Below are 22,636 nucleotides of genomic sequence, written 5' to 3' on the forward strand. Positions count from 1 at the left end.
TTGGGGGGGGGTGTGGGTGGGTGACTGTTTGGTTTTTTGTTGTTTTTTTCATTATTAGATTGCAAGATTTGAGTTATGGATACCCCTGATGCATTTCTGAATTTCTTGTAATATTATAAAGTATTGCATTGCTCCACATTTACTAGAGATGTTTTATCAAATGCTTTGCTCAGTTTGGAGTTACTTCTTCTTTATGTTTAGCTTTAAAAACTCTTTGCATTAAGTACACTGTGCAAAGTCATGAAAACTAGAGGGCACTCAAAGTTAAAACTGAATCCCTGTCTCTAATTTACCAGTATGTTTAGATACTGGAAATACCGTCTCGTACAACTGCAAGAGGAGAGTGGGGACTGGACAGAATGGCCACAGCAAGACAGCTGGGCACCCTTGGACCTCCTTTTCCTTTCTCTTCAGACTTCTTGCTTCTGTCACAGCTCCAAACCTGCAGCTTTTCCTTTGAGCAGCAGTAGTGACATGGGATTGGGACATATTTGCTTTCATTAAATTCTCTGTTTGCTCTGCCCTTGCTATGACCCTGAATAGAAAAAGCTGGTCTCCACTGATTCTCATGAGTGCAAACATAAGTTTTACAGGTATGGTTTTTAGGATGAGGTTAGGAGATTTTGCAAAAGACGAGTGCCAAGAGATACACATGTAATTTTTCTTATGTTGCGTGCTGCTAATGGACCGTTAATGATATATTATTACAGGTTATTGAAACATGCTTTTAAATGATATAGCAACCCAAATCTGAATGCAGTAATTTGTGTAAATAGCCATAATGCATTATGAGAGAAAATGTGAACTGATGTTTTTAAATAATAAAGCAGATACTTAAAAGGGAGAGCTTTGCTTCTCAAAATAGGACATGATTTAAAACAATGCAGTGTTGATTCATAGTTTTTCTTGTTCTTTTTTCAGCCTACAGCTAGGATTATGAAGTTAATGAAATACCTACTTTCAGATCTCCTGAGATATTGGCTCCTGCAAGAATGCCAGTGGCAGCTGGGAAAAAAATGGCAAACACCGAGAAAAATCCTTCTCCACTTCTGAAATCTGGTCCAAAGTTTTCTGCAAATATTGATGCTGCAAATATAGGTGAAAATGAAACATACCACCAGGATTTGATTCCAAAGTTACTTAATGAAGGAGGTGAATAAGCTAGTCTTTCACGTCTGGACAACTGGGTTTGACTCTGTCTCATATCATAAGCAAAGTGAATTTGATTTCCTTAGTCTGGTCCCCAGTAGGATGTGCTTGTCTGCATCTCAGAGCTACAGATCCATATTGAAGTGACAGGAGTGTCACTACAGCACTTGCGCTTAGCTCTGTGTAGAAGTTTGTGCTCTGCTGATATATAAATGACTCAAGCTGCAGATAACTGTGCTGTCAGCTTCAGCAGCAGAGAGACAGACTCAAAATTAAAGATTAAATAAATTCCCTTGGTTTGCAAGCTTACTTAAACTCGAGCAGAAGATCCTGATCTTGTGACCTTTTCCAGTGGAATCCTTAACTCAGTATGAAACCAAAAAGAACGCAAACTTACTATTTTATGATAGCAAGGTTACTTGCCTTCATAATTAAAAAAGCCTCTTGCCTTCTTTTCGTTGTTGGTAGGAATGACTGTCCCAATAAAGAAGTTTGCAATAGCAACAAGGAGAACAATTAGAAGAATAACTTGAGCCTATTAATACAAACAAAAAGATTTGCCTGATGAGTTTAATTTGCATTGACTGTGGAGATGGCTATAGAGTAAGTTATCTGTATGTGTTCCCTATGACAGATTACTAATTTGTGTAGTTTTTGAAAATGACAGGAATCAAGACAACTGAACCAGCTAATGACAACAGTAGGTAGTTTTTACTAAGGGGATTATTAAATATATAGTTATAATTTAATTGTATGTTAGTTTCTTTACAAGAAAAGGCAAACCAAAACAGCTAATGCATTAATATCAAGTATAAGACATTTTTATATTGTTATAAAATTTGTTTAGTTGCAGTGGGTTGTCACTTCAAGGGTTATAATATCTAATTGTTTTTCTGATATCTTTTACAGGTAGTTCTAGTCTCTATCACAGCAGAATGTAAAAATAAGGTTGCTATTCCGGACCTGATTTTGATAGCTGTATTCCACCCTCTAAAGTATTTTCATTTGAATTTCCATTTTGAACTTCTTTTTACAGGTGAAGAAATAGCAGAAATTGTTAGAGATTAAGAAATGGATGGCAAATAGAGCTCTTGTGCTGAGTAGGGCTTGAGAGAGTACAGTGATAAAACCATATATTGTTTTTACTACTATTTATTCTGTCGAGCTGCATCAAAAATAAGGGCGAAAGGGGCACTTACCCTAGGCTCTAAATGATGCCATGAATTATAAAAATCAATATAATCAAGCTGTCTGCAGAACACAAACTTCCTCTTCTCTCTTAAATGTATGTTGGAGGAAGAGCATGGAGTAATTGTGCTTTCATTGAATGTAACGATTAAACTGCTATTTCTTTTAGAAACATTAAGTATAAGCTGAAACTGAGTGCTTTTGAAAATTCCACCTGTTTTATAGCATTCCTCACAGACAAATACTGTATGCTAGTCTAATATACTGCTTGCTTTTATGTTCTTTTAAAGGTTTACCTTGGCTTCCCATTCCATGCCAGCGACAGAGATGCCGAGAAGACATACAACAGTTATGGTACCTATTATTCTGATGTCATTGGACTCATCTACCATCAGTGTATCACTCTCCTGAAAGCAGTAAGAAATGTTATTAGAACCAGTCTTCCTCTGCCCAACTGGTGGGATCAGGTAACAAGGTGAAATAGAAAGCAGTGAGCTGTCAAAGTTCCAGAGATTTGCGAGACCAAGCATTTGCATTCATGTTCCAGCTGGCTCTTTGTAGTTGGGGTTATTTGGCTGTCTAATTAGATGTCTGTTCCTTTTCTGATTTTAAGATTCTTGTTGAGAAATGTATTCATAAGGTAGAAATAATGGAGAAGCTCTCTATGGTATGTTTAGACAGACCAACTTCTTCCCTGCTAAAGATGTCCCTTAGGCCTCAGCTAAAAAGTGTCACCACTTAAACAAATGTATTATACTAAAAAAATCAAACAAAAAAAAACCCCCAAAACAAAACAACCCTCCCCCCAAAACAAAACCAAAAGAATTTAATCATATACATGAAACATCTACATTTACCTTAAGAAGTTCTACAACTGTTTCAGCAAATCCAACTACGTACATGGCAACTGCCACTGCGTTTGCAAAAGCAAAGATAAGTCCTATAGATCCACCAAACTCTGGGCCTAGGCTTCTCGAGATAAGATAGTATGCTCCACCTACAGATAGAAATGATTGTTATTTCAGCACAACTAAATGCTCAGGTTTTGCTTGTTTTTCTCACATAAATAATACCGCAGGAATCTCTGCTTTTAGCCTAATGAACGTAATTCATATTTGCCCTATATTAAGAGAGAAAACTGATTAAAAAAAAGGAATGTGCTTTGTAATGGTTCTGCCTTTGGACTTCTCTGTATGCCTTTCTGTTGCAGAAATCTTTTTAGGGCATATTAGCATGCAAAACTGGACCTTCAAATAATTTTTAATGATACATAATGGAGTAACACAGAGCAGAGAGAACCTCCCTTCCAGACAGGTTCTAACTTACTTGGATCTATTTCAATGTTAGTGTGAAAGATCATATTCTGTGGTACATTGTTAAAGCTCCTGCATAGCGGTGCAGTGAATCTTTTAACCTTTTTTGCATATCACCATAAATGGAGCATATTGTTTTGTCAGTTAATTATTTAATCTCACTGGCACTTAGTATTTATTGTCAGGAAGTGTTTAAGATTATACACATTTTAATTTACTGTTGATCAATTGAGAGAGATCACTTTAAATATATTTATTTATTATTGCTTTGCTTATAACACAGTTATCTCAATTCCATTTTTTTTTCTAATGCAAATCTGCAGATTTTTGTATTTTTCATGAGATCATATTTACTTACCTCCTCTTACTACTCCATTAGTGCAAATGGCAGACATGGAGATACCTGTTAATGTTGTTACTACTACACTCAGACCAATAACTATGATTCCAAGACCTGAAAGATCCGAAAAAGAAAGTATATTCAAGTGTATTCAAATACCTGTTCTGCTTAAATGACGTAGTAAGAACTTGCCATTTTTCCACAGAGGTTACACCAGACCAGTTATAACTTTAAGGCTCTGAAATGCACTAAAATTTTGTTTCATAAAATACCTGACATGCACTTTTCCAGCAAAATTATTTACTCATCTTCAAAGGAGTGGCTGAAACGGAAGTTTTATAAAGAAGGTATTAAGTTGAAGATATCCACTGATCTGCATCAGTCTGTAAAATGAGAGGAAGAGATGCCTCATGCTCAGTTTGTCCAAGGATGTCCAACCTGGAATGCTCTGAATAAGAAAGACATGCTGAAACGTAACAGAAGAACTCCGTGAAAAGCAGAAGCCATCCCTTGCTCAGCAATCAGGAACGTCTGAAATGTACTTCACAGACTGAACTGAAATCTGGGATTTATTAAAAATAACAATTCAAACATGCCATAAATTGTGATTAGAGGTGGCTAGAATTGTTACCTTCCAGTTCCTTTAGATGTACCATTGGTTTATCGTCCCTCTGGTTTGCCTCATGTGAAAATAATACATAAAGACCTTTTTGGGCTCGAAAGCATTAGTAACCCTAAGATTTTTACCTCCACGGACAAACCCATTAGTTGCTATTGCAGAAGTTGACAACCCAGTAATTGAGGTTACCATCGTGGCGAGAAGAATTATGATTACTCCAAGACCTGTCAGTAATAAGAAGATAAAATATTTTACTCATGTTCCATGATTCCTACAAATCATTCTCTCTTTAAATTGAATTTTCAGGCCAGAATCAGAGCAATAAACTGAAAAGATGGTTTGTTGACCACTTGCAGTTTGCAGAACGTTTCCGAGGAGTGCATGTCACGGTAGTAAATTATTCCCATCAGTCTTCAAGCAGTGATTCTTTCTGATAGGAGTACCCTAGCCAGAAGCTCTCATGATTTTCAAAGGCTGGAGGAAATGAGCAAACAAGTGTCCCTTGGCATGGATGCTTATATCTGCCTTTAGTATACATCCTGGCTGTTTAAGTGAAGAGATTGACACATTAACCAGAGCTCTTGTAAGAATGCTGCTGTCTTTCATTAGTTAATTAAATATTGAATCAGAGGAAGACTGACTGTATAATTTCATAGTGCGCCAGGACAAAGAGTCTGTCAGGTAGAGAGACAATTTCTGAGTGCAAGCCTTCTATATCCTTACTGGCCAAACTATCAAGTGCTGTGCTTCCCCACTCTCTCCTCATCTCCCTCTTTCCCTGCAAAAAATAGTTTTACTCTCACACAAGAAAAACATTTGAAAACGAAAATATTGCTTTTAGATGCCATTTACTTTTACAGGTGACCTGTAATGTATAATCTAGAGAACTTGGAATCTTTTTTTTTTTTTCCAACTGATATCACAAAATTGTATAATTAAGTAGAAATAATCAAATATGAAGATCAGTGATAGGTGATTAGTTATAGGTGAACTAGGTTTCAGTTTGAGTAAGACTCTGAAATCTGAGTGTGTTTCCAATCTTTGGCTGTATGGTCAGGTTTCTGTTAACTTTGTGAAACTGCTAGAAACTAGAAACTATATGAGTAGGAGGTGCCTAGTATGATTAGAATCATAGAAACGTTGGTTGTAAGTGACTTCTGAAGGTCTGTAGCTCAGTCTCCCAGTCATAGCAGAACTGTTGCCAACACAGGATTAAAGCAGTGATGGTTTTGGCTAGCTGGGTCTTGAAAACCTCCATGGACAAAGATTACATGTTCCAGGGCTAGGCTACCTCCCCAGTGAAAAAGTTTTTCTTTGTGTACAAACTGGACCTCCCAAGCTACAATTGCGGACATTGCTTCTGGTCTATTTTCTGGCACTACCAGTAAGAGTTTGGCTCTGTGGTTCCAGAATACTTCCTTGTTTCAAGTCAGGTGAAGAAATAAAATCACATTTTTATCTCATCTTTATTGCTTCTATTCCCATTTCTATCTATGAGAGCAGGGAAAAACAACTGGGGGAAAAAAAAAAAAGAAGAAACAATTATAGTTTGGTGACAAACATTAAATCAGATTTTAGTTTTAGCTGAACTTGCTAATGCTTATGCACTGGGGGAGGGATATGCACTGGCTGGATGGCCGCATCAAAAGAAGCGTGGCCAGCAGGTTGCGGGAGGTGATTCTACCCCTCTACTCTGCTCTTGAGAGACCCCACGAGTACTGTGGAGTACTGTGTCCAGCTCTGGAGTCCTCAACACAGGAAGGACATGGACCTGTTCGAATGGGTCCCATGGAGGGCCACGAAAATGATCAGATGGCTGGAGCACCTCTTATATGAAGACAGGCTGAGAGAGTTGGGGTTTTTCAGCCTGGAGAAGAGAAGGCTCTGGGGAGACCTTGTAACAGCCTTCCAGTACTTGAAGGGGGCTACAGGAGAGATGGGGAGGCACTCTTTATCAGGGAGTATAGCAATAGGACGAGGGGTAATGGTTTTAAATTGGAAGAGGGGAGATTTAGATTAGATATCAGGAGGAAATTCTTTACTGTGAGGGTGGTGAGACACTGGAACAGGTTGGCCAGAGAAGCTGTGGATGCCCCATTGCTGGAGGTGTTCAAGGCCAGGCTGGATGGGGCTTTGAGCAGCCTGGTCTGGTGGGAGATGTCCCTGCCCATGGCGGGGGGGTTGGAACTGGATGATCTTTAAGGTCCCTTCCAACTCTAACCATTCTATGATACTGTGATAATAGGCGGAACTAAAGATTATACACTGCTTGTAGCAATATTTATTGATGAGGGCTTGTCCAAGTTGAAACTTGGATCCTACAACTGACATCCAGCTAGAAGTGCTACAGATTTGCTGTACTTGTACCTCCTGGCTTCCAGATCAGATTCCTGACTTCAGTTCATACTGGGTGGTTATAGACATCCAATCCCTGAATGAAATGTTCTTTGTTGCTTAAGTTATAGCCATGTTATCACAATCCTTTAAGATATAGCAATGTAATTTGTGAGGTATAAATGATATATAATGTAGTGTAGAATATTTAAAGTGATTTGAGCCTCTAAATCCTATTGATTTCTGAACTCTTACTATAACTAGTCATGCATCTATTTTGTATGCAAGTCATCTAAAAAAAAGCCAAATGGTCATTCCTTTTGGTCAGCTACCGTTACATTGAAGGGTATTGTTAAACCATGCAAATCTTGTGCCTAAGAAGTGGCTGAATATGACTTTTAATAATCTGTTAACTCTTAAATTGAATGTTAGACATATTCTTAAACATTCTTAACTTTCTTAACATTCTTAAAGTAGTTTTAAAATTATTTGGTAAGTGCATGTTCATCCTAAGGAGTATTTTTCCAGGATTTTCTATTGCATTTCACAATTCGTGTTGTTAAAAGGTATATGATAAATAGGGTCGGATATTTAGATAATTTGATAATTAATATCTGCTTGTTAATTGAAAAAAAAATTAACATTTAAGAAGAAAAATGAATAAAAAACTGACTCAACTGAAACATTGTAATACAACATAATGTAACATTGTAATATTCAGGGCCAGATTTTCAGTTAACATAAGCTTGGTGTATTTCCATGCCTTTGGCTAGCTATTCCATGTATAGGTACAAATACAGACTTTGGAGAGTCCCTAAATGTTAGCTGGAAATATCAGACTAGTTTTGGACCTGGAACCTTGTCAGGACGATACTGTCCCTTTTTTCACAGCTGATGATAAACAGAGAACCTGGTTGGAACATTATTTTTTTCCCCTGTAAGAGCTTTTGCCCAAGACAGCCTATCAGGGTATGGAAGTAATTGGATTTTCTCTCTTGCCCTCTAATGATGGGGATATAAATGATGCCCAGATGGTGGTTTAACTGACTCATTTAATTTTCATGTTAGTAGCCATACCCAGTAAAATCCCTGAGCCTCGGTGATGATGAGCTTCCATCACTGTTCTCCTTAAGCAGCTTGGCTAGGGACTTAAAGCTCATTGCTTATAAGACATTCAGAAAATGCATTGAGAAATTATTCAAACGGAATTTGATGTCTCATTTTCAGAAGTAAAACTAACCCCCTTACATCAGGCACGCAATTTTAAAAAGCAACAGCAGAGACATAAACCATAAGAAAGGAGGGTCTGCTTATCAATGAATTAAAATGGTAAAATTAAATGTGAAAGCAGAAAGGCTGTAACTGTTGTTGGTGAAAATTAACGTTAAAATCTGATTAAAGTTTAGATTGAAAACCAGGCATATGGCTGCTAAGTAAGTTCTAAAATGAATTACTCTTGCCTATGGCTATTCTCACACCTCAAAACAAAGTAATACTTCTTGATGATCTCAATAAGTTACTAAACTGCCCTTAAAAACTAATTTTGCATGAAACCCCAGAGCAAAGTCTTGGTGATATTAAGATGCAGAATTTTCATGGCAAGGCATATACTTATGAGTGCCCTGGGCTGTACGCTCTCATTTGGTATGCATCATAAAATCCACAAGCACCCCTTTGTCAGGCACAGTGCTAGAGCCACACATGGAGCACTGCAAAAGTAGGTAAAGTTCTTCCGCTTAGTTCTGGAACTTTTATTGTTTGGGGTTTTTTCTACCTGTGTCTCTGTAAGTTTGTGGCTCGACTTCTTTCTTAATAAGCTTTTCATTTGTTTCTCTTTTTTTTTTAAAAGCTCAGCCTTGCTCAAGTGAAACTTCTGTGAAGTTACTGTATTTTGTTGGAGATAAGACTTCACACAAAATTTTGGAGATGTTTTCATTTGATGTTTCATTTCACTTCCATTAAGAAGGAAGTGAATGATATTTATATTCACTCTGAAACTGAGCACTGAGTTTTATCCAAGATCAGGAGAGTTGATGTCCTGAGGCCAGAGTTTGAACTCCAGCTCATGTCTACTTAATATTTCCATTCTGCGTGAATCCAAACTGGAATACTTGCCATCCACCCTTTGAATTGCTGTTTTTTATCACATCTGGGTGCCAGTCAAAGATTAGGGCCCTGTTACTCTAGACTGCATGATGGTGTAACACAAAATGACATTGCCATCACAGTGCACGTTTCTGTGCTTCCCCAGAGCAGCAGCAGCTCTAAAAAGGAAGTTGTACCACACAACAGCTACTGATTTGTTGCAGCTTACTGAGCGGCTTCTAGTTGCTGGAGATTCTTGCAATGTTGTGGGCCCTTTCCTCTCTCACTGGTTTCATTGAACACTCAACAGCATGCTGGATGGAGGCCTCGGGGCCAGTCTCCCAGGGTCTGGGATTTGGATTGATTACACAATGAAGTATACTTAGTTAATTTATATGAAAGCTGTAGCAGAGTTTTTAAAACTTAGCGTTTCATAGTACACTAGTATCTAGTGCTGTTCTATGGTTAAAAATAACAAAATCCTGATGAGATGAGACCTTCCAGTTCTGTTTTCATCTTTGCAGAGAAGTGTGAAGAAGCGTTGTTTTTAATATGTACATGACAAGGTTTGGGATTCACAGATAAGCAAAGTGTGAACTCTTAAAGGTTAACTCTATGCACATATTAGAAATTGGCCCGAATCAAGCAGTTTACATCTGTTACAGGATCTAAATACAAATTTCACCAAAGCTTAGAAATATTCAAATGTGACGATCATATGCATAGTTAACAGATCTATGCCTCTAAGCAGTAATTTGGCTGCGCGTCTGGAAAATTCCAATAGTTTGGAGGATTAACATCTTTTACCCTGGCAAGCATTTGAAAACATTATTTAGTTCAACATGCAAATGCACATCTCAGATTATATATTAATCATGGTCATGTATAGTTTATCCTCTTTATCCCTTTCACTGTTGAAAATGATATTAAATAAGATACATACCAATTCCTGCTTGACCTACAATCCAGGAAAGTCGAATAAAAAGCATCACACCCCATATATTAAGCATACATCTTACCTAGGTTTTAAACAAAAAATACTGCATTAGTACGATGTTGAAAGTAGTGTTAACAACCAGAAGGGTTACAGTGTATTTTGCAGGCTTTTGAAAAGCACCCTAAACATCCCTTAAGTCTGCCCCCCGCTCTTACTTTTAAAAGACCTTAATGTTGCAGAGCTTATCTTAAAGGTTATTTTCTTTTAAATTGTAGAAATGCAGATAAATTTCTCACCAGCACACCCTTCACCCATCCGAACTTGACAAGTCCTGTTTTGTTTTCTTCTTCCTTACTGGCTGCTGTCTCATCTCCAGCGGTGCTTTCTCCATTAGCCACTCTCTCAACTGAGCCAGTGCTCACAGCTATGTTCTGAAGGATCACACAGAAAACAAATACATTTTTGTGCCAAGTGGAAGACACCTGGCTGCATGAGAGAGACATGGAATAAAGGAATTCCAAAGAAGATCAGTTTTTACTGTCTCTGGAGTGGAGTGCAATATTCTGCTCGCACCAGGCATCAGCAGGTGGGCTTGCTAACAGTGAGAAAAGATGAAAGAATTGCTTAAGCAGAGTAAAAACATTATTATCTGATACTAAATTTTTTTTATTGTAAACTGTATTCAACATACATGTTGTGTTGATATGTTAGTACAGCATCTGACATAATGAGGGTCTTGTGGTTGGCCTCTACGTGCTGTTTCAACAATTTATGAATAATGTTAAGTGTAGAAACAGGGATAATTGCCTGCTAGTGAAACGATCCTGGCTGAGTGCTGTATGGCAAAGTTACCTGATGAACTCTGGTGTTTTCTGTGGAATAAAGTACAAATATAATTGCAGCAGAAAATGGGTAACGTATTTTGAGAACAGTCAGAGAAATACCAGTGAAATGTAGTAAATAATGCAGTAAATGACTAATCCTTTCTGTGCTTTAGCCACCTCTGGTAAAACCATAGTAGATAGGATTAGGAATTGCCATATTTGTGATGTAAACAGAATAAATAGCCCAGAATTTTAGTTTGTTCACATCCAGTTAGACATAAATCTGTATTTTATCTCTTCAGCTCCTCTGTCCCAGAATGTTTGAAGCAATTTAGCATCATGATATGTTTCTTTTGGCTTGAATAGGAATTAGTCATGGTACTGAGGTTTGTACTCATCACTGCTGCTTTGTTTTCTTTTCTTTTTTTTTTTTTTTTAATACAAAGTTCTGACTGGTTTTGCAAGGAGTTGACATTAGGTTAACTATTGCTAGGTGTTGTCTGGGTCCTCTGCAAAGACCTTCAGGAAGGACCATGTACCTTGCCATAGCCTGGCAGAGGGTCAGGAGTGTTTGTCGCTTCTGAAGAGGAATCAAAATGCTCTCAGGATTTGGAGAGGGGTGAAGGTATTTCCAGATTAAGTAAACAGGTCAACGAGGGGAAACATCCGTGATTCTGTGAAACACATGAAGTTTTTTCATCTTGTTTAAGCTTCAAGGCAGCTTCTGTGTTTTATCCATGGACTCAAAAAAACCCCAACAAACAAAACCAAAACAGACATAAAGACCAACTGTATTTGATGTTTATGCTAATGTTTGGCCTCCCCCTCATAGGTAGGGGCTCTAGCCACTATAATGCAAGGTTATAGGATACCTTTGACACAACAAATCCAAGTTTGTGCTCACAAATGAGAAATAAGTGGCTGGATAATACATTTCGACATGGATTGAACTTGATGCCTGTGGCCCTTTTGGCCCTAAGTGAAATTGGAATACAAGAGGTATTGAAAGCCTGTGACTTTGAGCTCCTGAGCTACTTAGATAATTTTGACAATTCTTACCTTAAAATAATAATGGATGTATTTGTTTAAAATACAGTAAATGACTAAAGTGAGTTAAGGAAGATTAGAAGAATAATATAAGGTTTTTTGCTACAGTGGTTAGAATTTCAAAGACCAAAAAAAAAAAAAAAAAAAGGGTTCGGTCTTTGTACTTGAAACAAGTTGTTTCCTATGTACTTTGAATTAATTTGTGCTCTCTATGCCATTATCATAAATTATGGCCTTAAACCTTCCATAAATGCATTTTAAATTGGTGTGCTTTAGTGAATGATTGGTTATTTACCAAGCAGCTGTACCTGTGCTACTCATGCATTAAGGATGTGGAATAAAAGTGACAGAACATTTTTAAAAGCTACCAAAATAAAAAGTTAACTGCCTTTAGAAAAAACCCAACTTTTTCCTTTCTTTGTTTCAGAACAGTTTAGCCTCCATCTCTCCTGAGGATAAAGATGATGAGCTCATCACATCTCCATAACAAGTGTGGAAAATAGCCAAAATGAAGAAAGGTTAGATGATTTCTTATGTAGGGTAAATATTGAGCCTGAGTAATTATCACCAGCCATCAGCTGTGAAATAGCACTTAAACTATTTTTTAGGGATTTAATTGGCATTTTGTGGCTTAATGTGTGCAAAAACTGACACATCTTGCTAAAAGATGACACACATTTGACTCCAGCAGTGTGGGAACTAGATATTTGAAGTTCCTTTCAGCCTGCCTTACATTCTGACATTTGAAAAATTACATATTAAAAAAGTGTATTAAATATTAATATTTATCTTCTGATGTTAAGCCCAGCATCAAAGCACAATGGGAATGCTTATGTGATGTTTAGAAATCTGAAGTCAAAACATATGTCACTTCTTATCAGAATCTGGCAATGGGCTTTGACAGGACAGTTGTCTTCAACAGTTTGAGTTTCACAAAACCTGGGGGTGAGAGGGGTGGGACTGCCTTGGGGTATGGTATGGTAAGCCCAGATTTTAGTGTTAAAGGAAAAAGGAATAAGGCATCTTCTCCAGAACTGCGCCTTAAGCCATTAGTCTAACCCCCTTACACACTCTGTGGCATTTCATCCCCTCCTGCGTGGTGGCTGGAGAGCCTGCTGCACGCTGGGGCTGGTGGATAGTCACCCTGTCCAGCTGCACATACTGCTCTTGCCTCCTGATGGTCGCTCAGTGTTTTCATACCATCTTAATTCCCTTCCCTGCTAATCTACTCTTTGGTGACCTCCTGTTTGTTTATTCTTCAGAATAAGCTCTGTAAAACCTAAGTGATTTGTCCAAGGTCACAAAGTGAGTCCATGGGACAGCCAGGAATAGGCTCCAGCCATGCTAATGGTGAGTCGTTTGTTCCAGTGCTGTGGTTAGTGGCTCCCAGACCAGGGCTGCAACTCGCATAAGGGCACAGCAGGTTGCCAGTGTAACAAAAATCCCATTACCTCTGACATTCACCTTCCTATTTTGAGGGACATAAGATTATCCTTCTGTAAGCTGGATACTGGAAAAAGTCTGGGAATGATCAAGCTAGATGGTGCTTTTTTCTCTTCCTTAACAGTCCCAATCTGTGAAGCAATTTTCCCTTCATTTTATTCTGGGATGTAATCTGCCTTCATTTTAATCTTCTCTAAGTGAAAGCTTTAATAAACCCTAAACAAATTTATGTATTTTTTTTTAAATACACTAACCATTGGGAGATGCAACAGCAAAAAACCTGAATTTTCTGGTAATGGTCAAAACTGAAAATCCCTTAATATGCTAAAGTTCATTCAGCGTTATGTTCAAAGCCAAAATACGCTATTTTTCTCTTCTCTGGCCACTACCAAAGTAAATTATTTCTATAAGAGGAAGTTTTTTCTGGGCATGGAAATGTGTTTAGTCCCTTGAGTAGCAGCTTACACATCTGCAAATGAGAAGGGTTACCAAATTAATATTCTACCCCTTTCACATCCACTTTGCATTCATTTTTGGAAATAAATGATTACCCAGGTAACCTGTTTCTCCTTTCTATGTTAAGCCATTCTATGTGGGTCTGTAGAGATCTTAATTTAAATAAGTCAAGCCAAAACTAGGAAGTTGACCTAATAAGATCCTAAAGAATCAACTCCTAATTTCCTAATGGCTATTTTTTTGTTTGATTTCATTACTTTATATTAATCCTCCTTAGGACAGGTAAACTGGAGTTTGAACAAAATCTAGCCCAGCATCCCAAAATCAGATGCTTGTCCAAATTATTCAGACCTCAGAAGTATGTAAAACTGAATGGAATGGTGATGAGAGCACGTTTTCTCTGGAGATTTCTCATTTCAGTATTGCCCAACACAGAAAATGAATAGGGGATTTTGCTGCATATTGACACTTTTAGTCTGAGTTTGACTATAGAGGTGATCTCTCTCTTTCCAGACTTGTCCTGGTAAGTCCGCAATTAAGAACCTCAAAAAAGGTTTGATTTTAATTCTGTAAGTAGGTGTATCTTGTGTCTTTCCTCTGCTTTTTACAGAGAACTTGGGTAGTATGGCTTGAGGGGGAAGAGTCTAATTTTACCAAAGTCATATTATATCATATTATTCCACTAATATTATATTATCATATTTTATATATTATTTATATATTATAATCATATTATTCCACTAATGTTTTGCAGTAGGGTTTTTAATAGTTTAGCTGTTTCAAAGTGCTTAATCTATTTGTTCTTGTCCCCGAAGGTTCTCATTACAACTTTCCACGCTATTTATTTTGCATGGAGGTGATCTTCCACATAGGGAAATCAAGCCTTAGAAGATCTATATAGGTGAATGGACAGCAAAATTCACCTGGCCACCTGTCAGCCACAGAAGTTAGTAAAAAACTGGTATTTAAGACTACCAACTTCTCAGATTCTTTCCTGTGGAAGTTTTGAATGTGCAAACCCCAATATATTATACCTGACCAATGTATATTCTTCTGACAAGGAGCCATAAGAGAGTGACAAAAGTGAGGATCATCATGTAGTGCCTATGTGGAAAAAAAAATAGAGCAAACAGGAAGAGTCTGCTAAGGGGAATTTTTTTCCATAAAATCCATTGGTCATATATATCAATAATAAACTGCTACATTGTGTTAACCAAAAGTAGGTCCACTCAGAGGGGAAGAGGAAAAACAGCCCTAGAAAATCTTTCAGAGACAGGTCAGCCAGTTGTATCCTGTTTGGTAGTTCTCTCTGTAAGAGTATTTTACATGGATATAGTCCCATCTCTTACATGAGCAAAGTCTAAACAGCTCTTCTGTGTGATAGAGTAGGAGGAATTTAGCCAAATTATTCCTCCTTAAATGCTTTCTATGTAGTCACTTAAGAGGCTTTTCAGATTCTTTCCAAATCTTTGGTATAATGAGCATGAAGGCCTAAATTCATTCACTGAATCAGTACCTGAAAACTGTTGTCTGCTATTCCTCTTCTGAGCAAATACTTTCAACCCTCAACACCCTTGTTCTGGACTCTTTCTTGCTGTTTGAGTGGTTTCTTACAGCAATAAACAGGTAGTGCTTTGGATTTCTGATTAGTTGAAATTGCATTTATTGCACATAATGTTTTTTATAATACTTACATATATTAATGAATACAGCAGAGTAATCTGTGAAACTTAGTTATGCATTGATGTTAAATTCAAATTTAGAGTAAGTGTGAATTGTGTAGCTTGGTTAAATTATGAATTGATATTCAACATTTGCTGTCGTAACTCTTAAGTGAAACGAGACTCAGTAGTTTTATACTTTTAGACAAGATTAAGCTATGTTTTTCTGCTAATCAAGTATATTACTATCACCTTTTAATAAAAATCTTTGCTTTGAGCAGGGTTCAGGACAAAAAACATACTGCAGCTACCAAAGGAAATATGGTAAGTGATCACTTGTACTTTATCTTTTGGGCAAGGTCCATGAATTTAAGGACTTTCTCATATTAATAAACAGAATTAACAGCCTGGAGATGGAACAGAGAAAAATTGTATCTTTCCTTTCCACTTACCTTTGCCAGTTGTTCATGAATTTCTAATAAGCTTGGTCTGCTGAGCTTACTCCCACTGACACTGCCAGTGTTTCTATAATAATCAATTTTTGGAACTGGGTCCACTGTGTTATGGCCAAAAGTTTGTAGATAATACATTTTAGTGTGGCTATCATAGGGATGTAAACTAGCTTCTGTTTTCTCCCCATTTTGAAGGAAATTGTCGTATAATTCTCTTTTTCCTGGTCTGTAACTGATTCTCAGTCTGTTATGTGCTTCATCAGTAAAAGATGTTTCTTCATAATGTGGTGGGTCAGAGCCCACATCCTCTTGGGATGTTTCATTGTTGTCATGGCTTTCATTAATTATGTTAACTTGAAACCGATTTGCATTTGGATCCAAGAATACATTTGGCGCATTATTCATTGACATCTTCAGGGATGCTGTAGACTTAGGTCACTGATCCGTTTACTCTTCTGTGGCTGCAGCTAGTTAGTTGCAGCTGCAGCAAAGTGTTTAGTGCTCCTGCATATGAAATCTTTGCTTTTAGAGTAATGAAGTTCTGAGAAATTTTTCTTAAAATCTCTAAGCAGTCTTCCTAATGTCCGCTGTGTTTCTGCCATAAAAAATACAAAGAAAAGATTTCTATCAGCTTGCACAATTAGATACATTTTCCACCATAACCTGTGCCCCGCCTCACCAAATATCCATGAAACTGTCATCCTATGACTTGTTGACTAAAAAAATAGTTGAGTAAAAGACTGAGTCTGTGGGGATGTTTCCATCTGTGATGGATGCACTTGACCCCTTAACCAAACTAGCGGTAGTTTGGTACAGGCTGTAAAGGAGGTAAAAGCCTAAGCTCTAAATGGGCCAAGAACTCCTCTAGTTTCAATCTGTTTTCTGAAAGCCCACAAAGGAGCAGAGTAACAGTCAGCATTGATGCATATGAGCTTGGAACACTGATCATGCGATTAACACATGAATAGTGGGTGGATTTTCCGAAACTCATTTTTCAAAGAACAAAGTAAGTTGTGGGTACAAGGAGTCTCATGCATACCTTTTCCATTGCATGTAATTTGACTACAACCACTTTATTCCATAAATATGATGGCCTTAGTGAGTCGTCTTTGACTGTCTTAGACTCTTGGCTGAGCAGCCTGGCTGTGTGACAGTGATCTCCCCTTAAGTTGGGACACATCTCAAGGTTGCTCCTTGAGGTAGAGATGCCTTTTGCCAACAGCAGATCTTCGGTGAGCAACTGATACCGTGCATAACTTTGTAGTATGGTAACTGATTTTGTCTTGGTAACTTTGATTTGTGCCTTGGTAGTTTTGAATCATTTTTCAAATGATTGTGCCATACAGTAATAGAGTGAATCTCACCACTGAACTTTGTTAAGTCCCACTTCTACAACATGGTATTCAAAACACTTTTGCTAATACGTTTGACGGTGATTCTTTAAACGATTTAACTCACCCATTCATGACAAATTGGTGTAGTCGGCAGAATCCTAAATCAGGATTCATGACACCATCTATATAAAATGGGCTCTAAGTACCTAAAATTGATTTTCAAATATAGCATTGCTTTTAATAATGCAATGTTTAATTGAAGCCAGTGAAAGTGTAGGCAGTACAAGGGATGCAACACAAGATTCCATGAAGTCCGTTGACTATTTATGTTCCACTTAAGTATTATCATACCATGTGTATTTCTTTCATGGTCCAGAATTAAATTTGCGTTAATAGCTTGAATCAAATACATTTTTAAAAATTTACTACCAAAGCTAGGCCTTAAGGTTTCTGTAGTTCCACAGTGACAACAATTTATAAACAGGCAATTAAGATATAACAAATTGTCCATTTTTTATGTAAAGAAAATCAATGTAATGTGAAGAAATAAATAGACAACTGAAACAGATCCAAAAATAGTATTGGGTTTCCTAAATTTTAATGGAGGAAATAAATGACTATGGTAAAGTAGTAATTATGAAGAAATATTAAAAATAGTCCTAGGCATTGGAAGGTTCATAGAATTTTATACTCAATTTTACATCTGTACACTCAAAATACCCCTTGAGATGATTTGAAAGAAATTCTAGCAAGTCATAGAATCTTGCTGTTTTGCAGGGACCTTGGTAGCTTATCTAGTCCAAACTCCTGCTCAAAGCAGAGGGAACATTGAATGTAAATCAGGTTCCTTAGGGCTTTCACCAGTCAGGTCTTGACATCCTCCAAGGACAGATTTCACAACCTGCCTTGTCTGCCTATTCTAATACTTAATTGTCTTGACAGCGGGGTTTTTTTTCCTATATATCCAGTTGGAACCTTCCATGTGTCACTCTGTGACCATCATCTCTCACTCCCCTGCTGTGCACCTCAGTAAATAGCAGGGCTCTGCCTTGTCAGTAGCCTCTTCGTAAGTATTGGGGGGGCTTCTTAGGTTCCCCTAATGCCTTTTCTTCTTCTGGTTAAACAAGCCCTATTTCCTTATAGGGAAAATGCTCCTACCCCTGACCATCTTGGTGGCACTCCATTAGACACACACAAGTTTATCAATATCTTTCTTACATGGGCAGGTGGGAGGGACAGGTAGACAAACTTAGAAACTGGGTTCCGGGTGCAGTCTGATGAGCGCTGAATAGAGAGGAATGACCCCTTTGCTTCATCTACTGGCTATGATCCTGTTAATACAGCCCAGGACACTGTTCACATTCATTGCTCCCACAGCATGATGTTGACTTCTCTGTAGCCTGCTGCTCACCAGGTCCCTGCCAGGACCTAGCAAGGACCAGTGAGGTTCCAGCCTGTATGGTACAGGGGTTTAATCTCTCTGAGTTGCAGAATTTGCATTTGTCCTTGTTGAATGTCATGACATTCCCGTTGACCCATTCCTCTAGCTTGTCAAGGTCCCTCTGAGTGTCAGCCCATAGAGAGGTGAACGTATGATAACTCTGCAGTCTGCTTCCCACTTCCACTTTCCCGCACAGAACCCCTCAAAAAAAAACAAACAAGGAAGCAAAAACCCCAAGAGCAAAAGGGGTACTTATATTTAAAGCCTTTAGTGGCCTAAGTATCTTTGCAGCAACTTACAGGCTTACAGATGGCCTGAAATGAGCTATTGAAACAATGGTGATTCATATGTCTTGAAACATACTTCTAAGGAGATAAGAGAGTGTGATTGTATAGACCTGTATAACTCAGTAGGAGTCCAGGTCTGTTCAAACTGACTAAACCAGACCTTGCTTACACATTGAAACTCTGCAAGTGTATGTAAAAGCGGAAAGTTTTAGAAACAAAATATATCTATATAAAGGAATACATGAACTGAAAATCTGGGTAAATAAGCCCTTTAGATGCATTTTTTAAATTTTTGTGCTTTCACAAGAGGTTGTACTAAATAACCTCCAGAGATTTTCTCCAATTTAAATTTCTCAATGATTTTGGCCCTTTGGCACTGAAAGATAAAATGCTGCATCAATATTTATACCTTGGAAATATATTTTTTTTCTAAAATCACATATCAAAATTATAATTTGAAGAGCTGATAATCAAATGTCCTTCATCTTCAGTATGAGATATAGCTAAAGCATATTTTCTCGCTTCTTCCATCAGCTATAGGTAATATTCGCCTGTCACCTCTCTGCTATGATACCACTTTATAACCTCCTCATATTTATGTTGGCTTTCCTGCATAATGTTTTGTAAGCCTCACAGAAACATTACATTTATTTAGTTTATTTTACTTCTACTGGGTTTTGATGATCAATATTACTGTTATTATTACTACTACTACACATTTCTGATCATAGATAGTATTCTGCTTCCTTCAGTCTTTGAAAGTTGTAAGGAAGTGTTTCATCTTCAGGCATGAAGGAGCAAAAGCAAATCTGTCATTAAAGTCAGTGAAAGTAGGTTTGTTTCCATCTCCATGACTGAATGAAATCCTGATTCTTTGATGACAATGAGACTTTTGCTACCAAGTAAAATGATTCTCTAATTTCACTGTCTTATTTCGATAATGTTACTATTTTTCTAGGAAAAGAAAAGTCTCTTACCTTTCTGCTGTTCTTGACAATAATACTTTGATTTTCACAGTGTATTTCCAGAGGTCTCTCAACTGTTATTTGCCATTAATTTTGTGTTTAGTATTCTAGCATTAGGCACAAATAATCAAGTTTACCTTATTCAGGATAATTTCACTTACCATTCAGTCCTGTGTTTTTAGGGAAGGACAATCTGCCTCTTTTATTCATGCATATAGTGTGTCCCTCTCTTTGAGGCATTACAGACTCTGCCTTATTGGCCAGATTTTTCTCCCTGCTTAATATACTGAATAGACCATCCAATCCCTCTCTTTCAAAACATTTCTAGATGGTGATTTAGAGAAGCATTCTAGCTTGTTAACTATTAACCAGCAAATGTACCTATCCATTACAATTACTGGGTTTATGGTATTGCAAAATTTCTAAGGGGGCCTGAAAATACTTTTGTTATCTCCATTTCCCTCCCAGCTATGCCTGATTCAGTGCACAGATCCTGATCTCTCTATTTTTCAGTTCTGCATATATAGTAACGGAGATAACAAGAGTTCAGGCTTCTGCTCAGCGCATTTTTTGCAGAAGAGATTCCACTGAAGCCAGCAGGATCAGTCATTGGTGGGTCCCCTTGTCCTACATGTGTTTTTGAACCATTTGCTCCTAGTCCTGTTCACAGTTTTACTCTGTATATTTAAGGAAAACCTTTGAAAAATTATGTTATGTGTATTCTTTCTGGGAAGGTCGACTCCCTTGTCTTTTGGGGCTGCATAGAAGGGTGGGCAGGAAATGATGAAGCTTTGTAATCAGAAGGGAATTTGATAATTGCTTCAAGCAATAGATAGGGTCAAGAACAAAAGTAGTAAGACAGTATTGGGGTTCTTTGGGTATGTTTGCTGTGTAGTTTAGAGATAACTTGAACTATATTTAACCCAGATAACTTAAGTACCTTCAGCACTCTAACCTGACAGCAGAGAGCTCAGCTGTGCTGATTAGGTGTGTGTAAAAAGAATGGCAATGTCAGGTCTCTGCAGCAGATTATCCTATCCAGCAATAACAGATCACATGAATCAGTGTACTGATATCTCCCTTTGATTTTGTGGTTAAATTAACTAGGATAAATGCAAAATACTTTAATAAAATAAATGCAATATAAAATAAATGCATTTTAATAAAAATAAATGCAAAATTCTCTCTACAACTACTTGAGAGGACACTGTAGAGAGGTTGGTGCTGGTCTCTTTGCACAGGTAACTAATGACAGAACGAGAGGGAATGGCTTCAAGCTCCAACAGGGTAGGTTTAGACTGAACATTAGGAAAGAATTTTTCACAGAAAGAGTGGTCGGGCATTGGAATAGGCTGCCCAGGGAGGTGGTTGAGTCACCATCCCTGGATGTGTTTAAGAGACGTTTAGATGTGGTGTTGGGGGATATGGTATAGGGGAGAACTTTGTAGAGTAGGGTAGATGGTTGGACTCGATGATCCCAAGGGTCTCTTCCAACCTGGACGATTCTATGATTCTGTGATTCTACTGAATCTCTGAAGGTCTGGCATTTTCTCTCATGCAGCATCTGAAGCAGTTTAAAAGCTCTTACATTCACAAAATTGTTTATTTTTTGTAATTTGAATGGACCAGTGTAGATTAGTGGTGGCTGTTCCTCTTATATTCTTCAGACAGGAGAGTCATGTCCTTCCCTGTAAAACCAAGTATTTCATGTTCCAAATGGCACTTGAGGTCTGCTGTTCCACTGTCTGCCTCTGCCTAGTATATAGGGCAAAAGGGACAATATGTATTTTTCAGAATACATGCAGAAAAAACCAAATGCTGTAACTGATCTCCTTGTCTTTGCTCCTCATTGCAAACAGAGCTTTTTAGCAAAAGTGACAGTGCTTAAAATTCTGATGCCAGCATTCTTAAAAACGGAATTGAATTTCTGTCAAGTACTGTCACACTTGCTAAACAGCTGTGTATATGAGGGTGACCTTGAATACCCAGATTTGAGTCTCTGCTTTCACTGTTAGTTCTTCTGCCTTGATAGGATCTCCCATGACCAATTCTTCAGTTTGACGGTCCAGATCATACACTGTGCGCAATTGTAGGAGCACAAACAGAAGAACCAGCTGTGGAGAGGGGCTGGAGAGTACAGAGATCTCCAGCCAGCTGTGGACCCCCGTCTGTTTCGGGAGCTGGTTACAAATGAGTATGCAGCATGGCTGTCTCTGCTTTGGCCTTGCCAAGCTGGTGTAATTACTGCTGGGAGCTGTTAACCAGACAGTTTACATTTCAGTTTAAACTGAATCATCTTCCATAACCAAGTGGAGTAAAAAATTGGCATGCCTTGACCAATTCAGCTAGACTGTAAGATTGGTTACTTAATATTTAATTTTTCTCTTTTACCTAAAATTTTTTCATTATATGGGAGACACTGGTAGAGTGGGACTGTGGTGGTGGTGTGGTTCAGACTGGAGTTCTGAGCAGGTAATGTATTTTGTACCTTGTATAATGTTTGTAGAATCAAGAATTTCCTTGCTGACATTTGTTTCCCTTCCACTAATTCTGTTTGACTTTCTGTCGCTGTGGGGTAGAAGGGAGACCTATTAAAAGAACATGCTTATGTGAGCAGGAAGGAATAGAACTATGCACTGTTTGCAGAGGACTACATCAAGTTCCACATAGGAGAAGCAACATACGCTTTCCTTATAAGCAGTCATTAGTGCAGCACCTGCTCTTCTTGGAAGGTGAGAGGTGACTTAGCAATTGCTGTGAT

At 37.9% G+C, this 22,636-nt stretch overlaps 1 protein-coding gene across 2 annotated transcripts in view; it reads right to left on the reverse strand.

Annotated features, from left to right (window-relative positions):
- The window catches only part of SLC12A1 (solute carrier family 12 member 1), a 48,040-nt gene extending 31,781 nt beyond the window's left edge, over positions 1-16,259 (reverse strand). The window contains exons 1-8 of one of the 2 annotated variants that reach the window (XM_074156557.1): positions 15,849-16,259; positions 10,262-10,396; positions 9,972-10,047; positions 4,009-4,104; positions 3,195-3,334; positions 2,634-2,744; positions 1,573-1,684; positions 959-1,086 (exon numbers count right to left, since the gene is read on the reverse strand). In XM_074156557.1, coding sequence (XP_074012658.1) covers positions 959-1,086; positions 1,573-1,684; positions 2,634-2,744; positions 3,195-3,334; positions 4,009-4,104; positions 9,972-10,047; positions 10,262-10,396; positions 15,849-16,259 — 1,209 coding nt within the window. Of the gene's footprint in view, positions 1-958; positions 1,087-1,572; positions 1,685-2,633; positions 2,745-3,194; positions 3,335-4,008; positions 4,105-4,737; positions 4,834-9,971; positions 10,048-10,261; positions 10,397-15,848 lie in introns of both variants that reach the window. The other variant, XM_074156556.1, reaches the window with a different exon arrangement.
- Positions 16,260-22,636: the final 6,377 nt, after the last annotated feature.

The sequence above is a fragment of the Numenius arquata genome, chromosome 11 (genome assembly GCF_964106895.1).
Source record: "Numenius arquata chromosome 11, bNumArq3.hap1.1, whole genome shotgun sequence".
Taxonomy (NCBI): Eukaryota; Metazoa; Chordata; class Aves; order Charadriiformes; family Scolopacidae; genus Numenius; species Numenius arquata.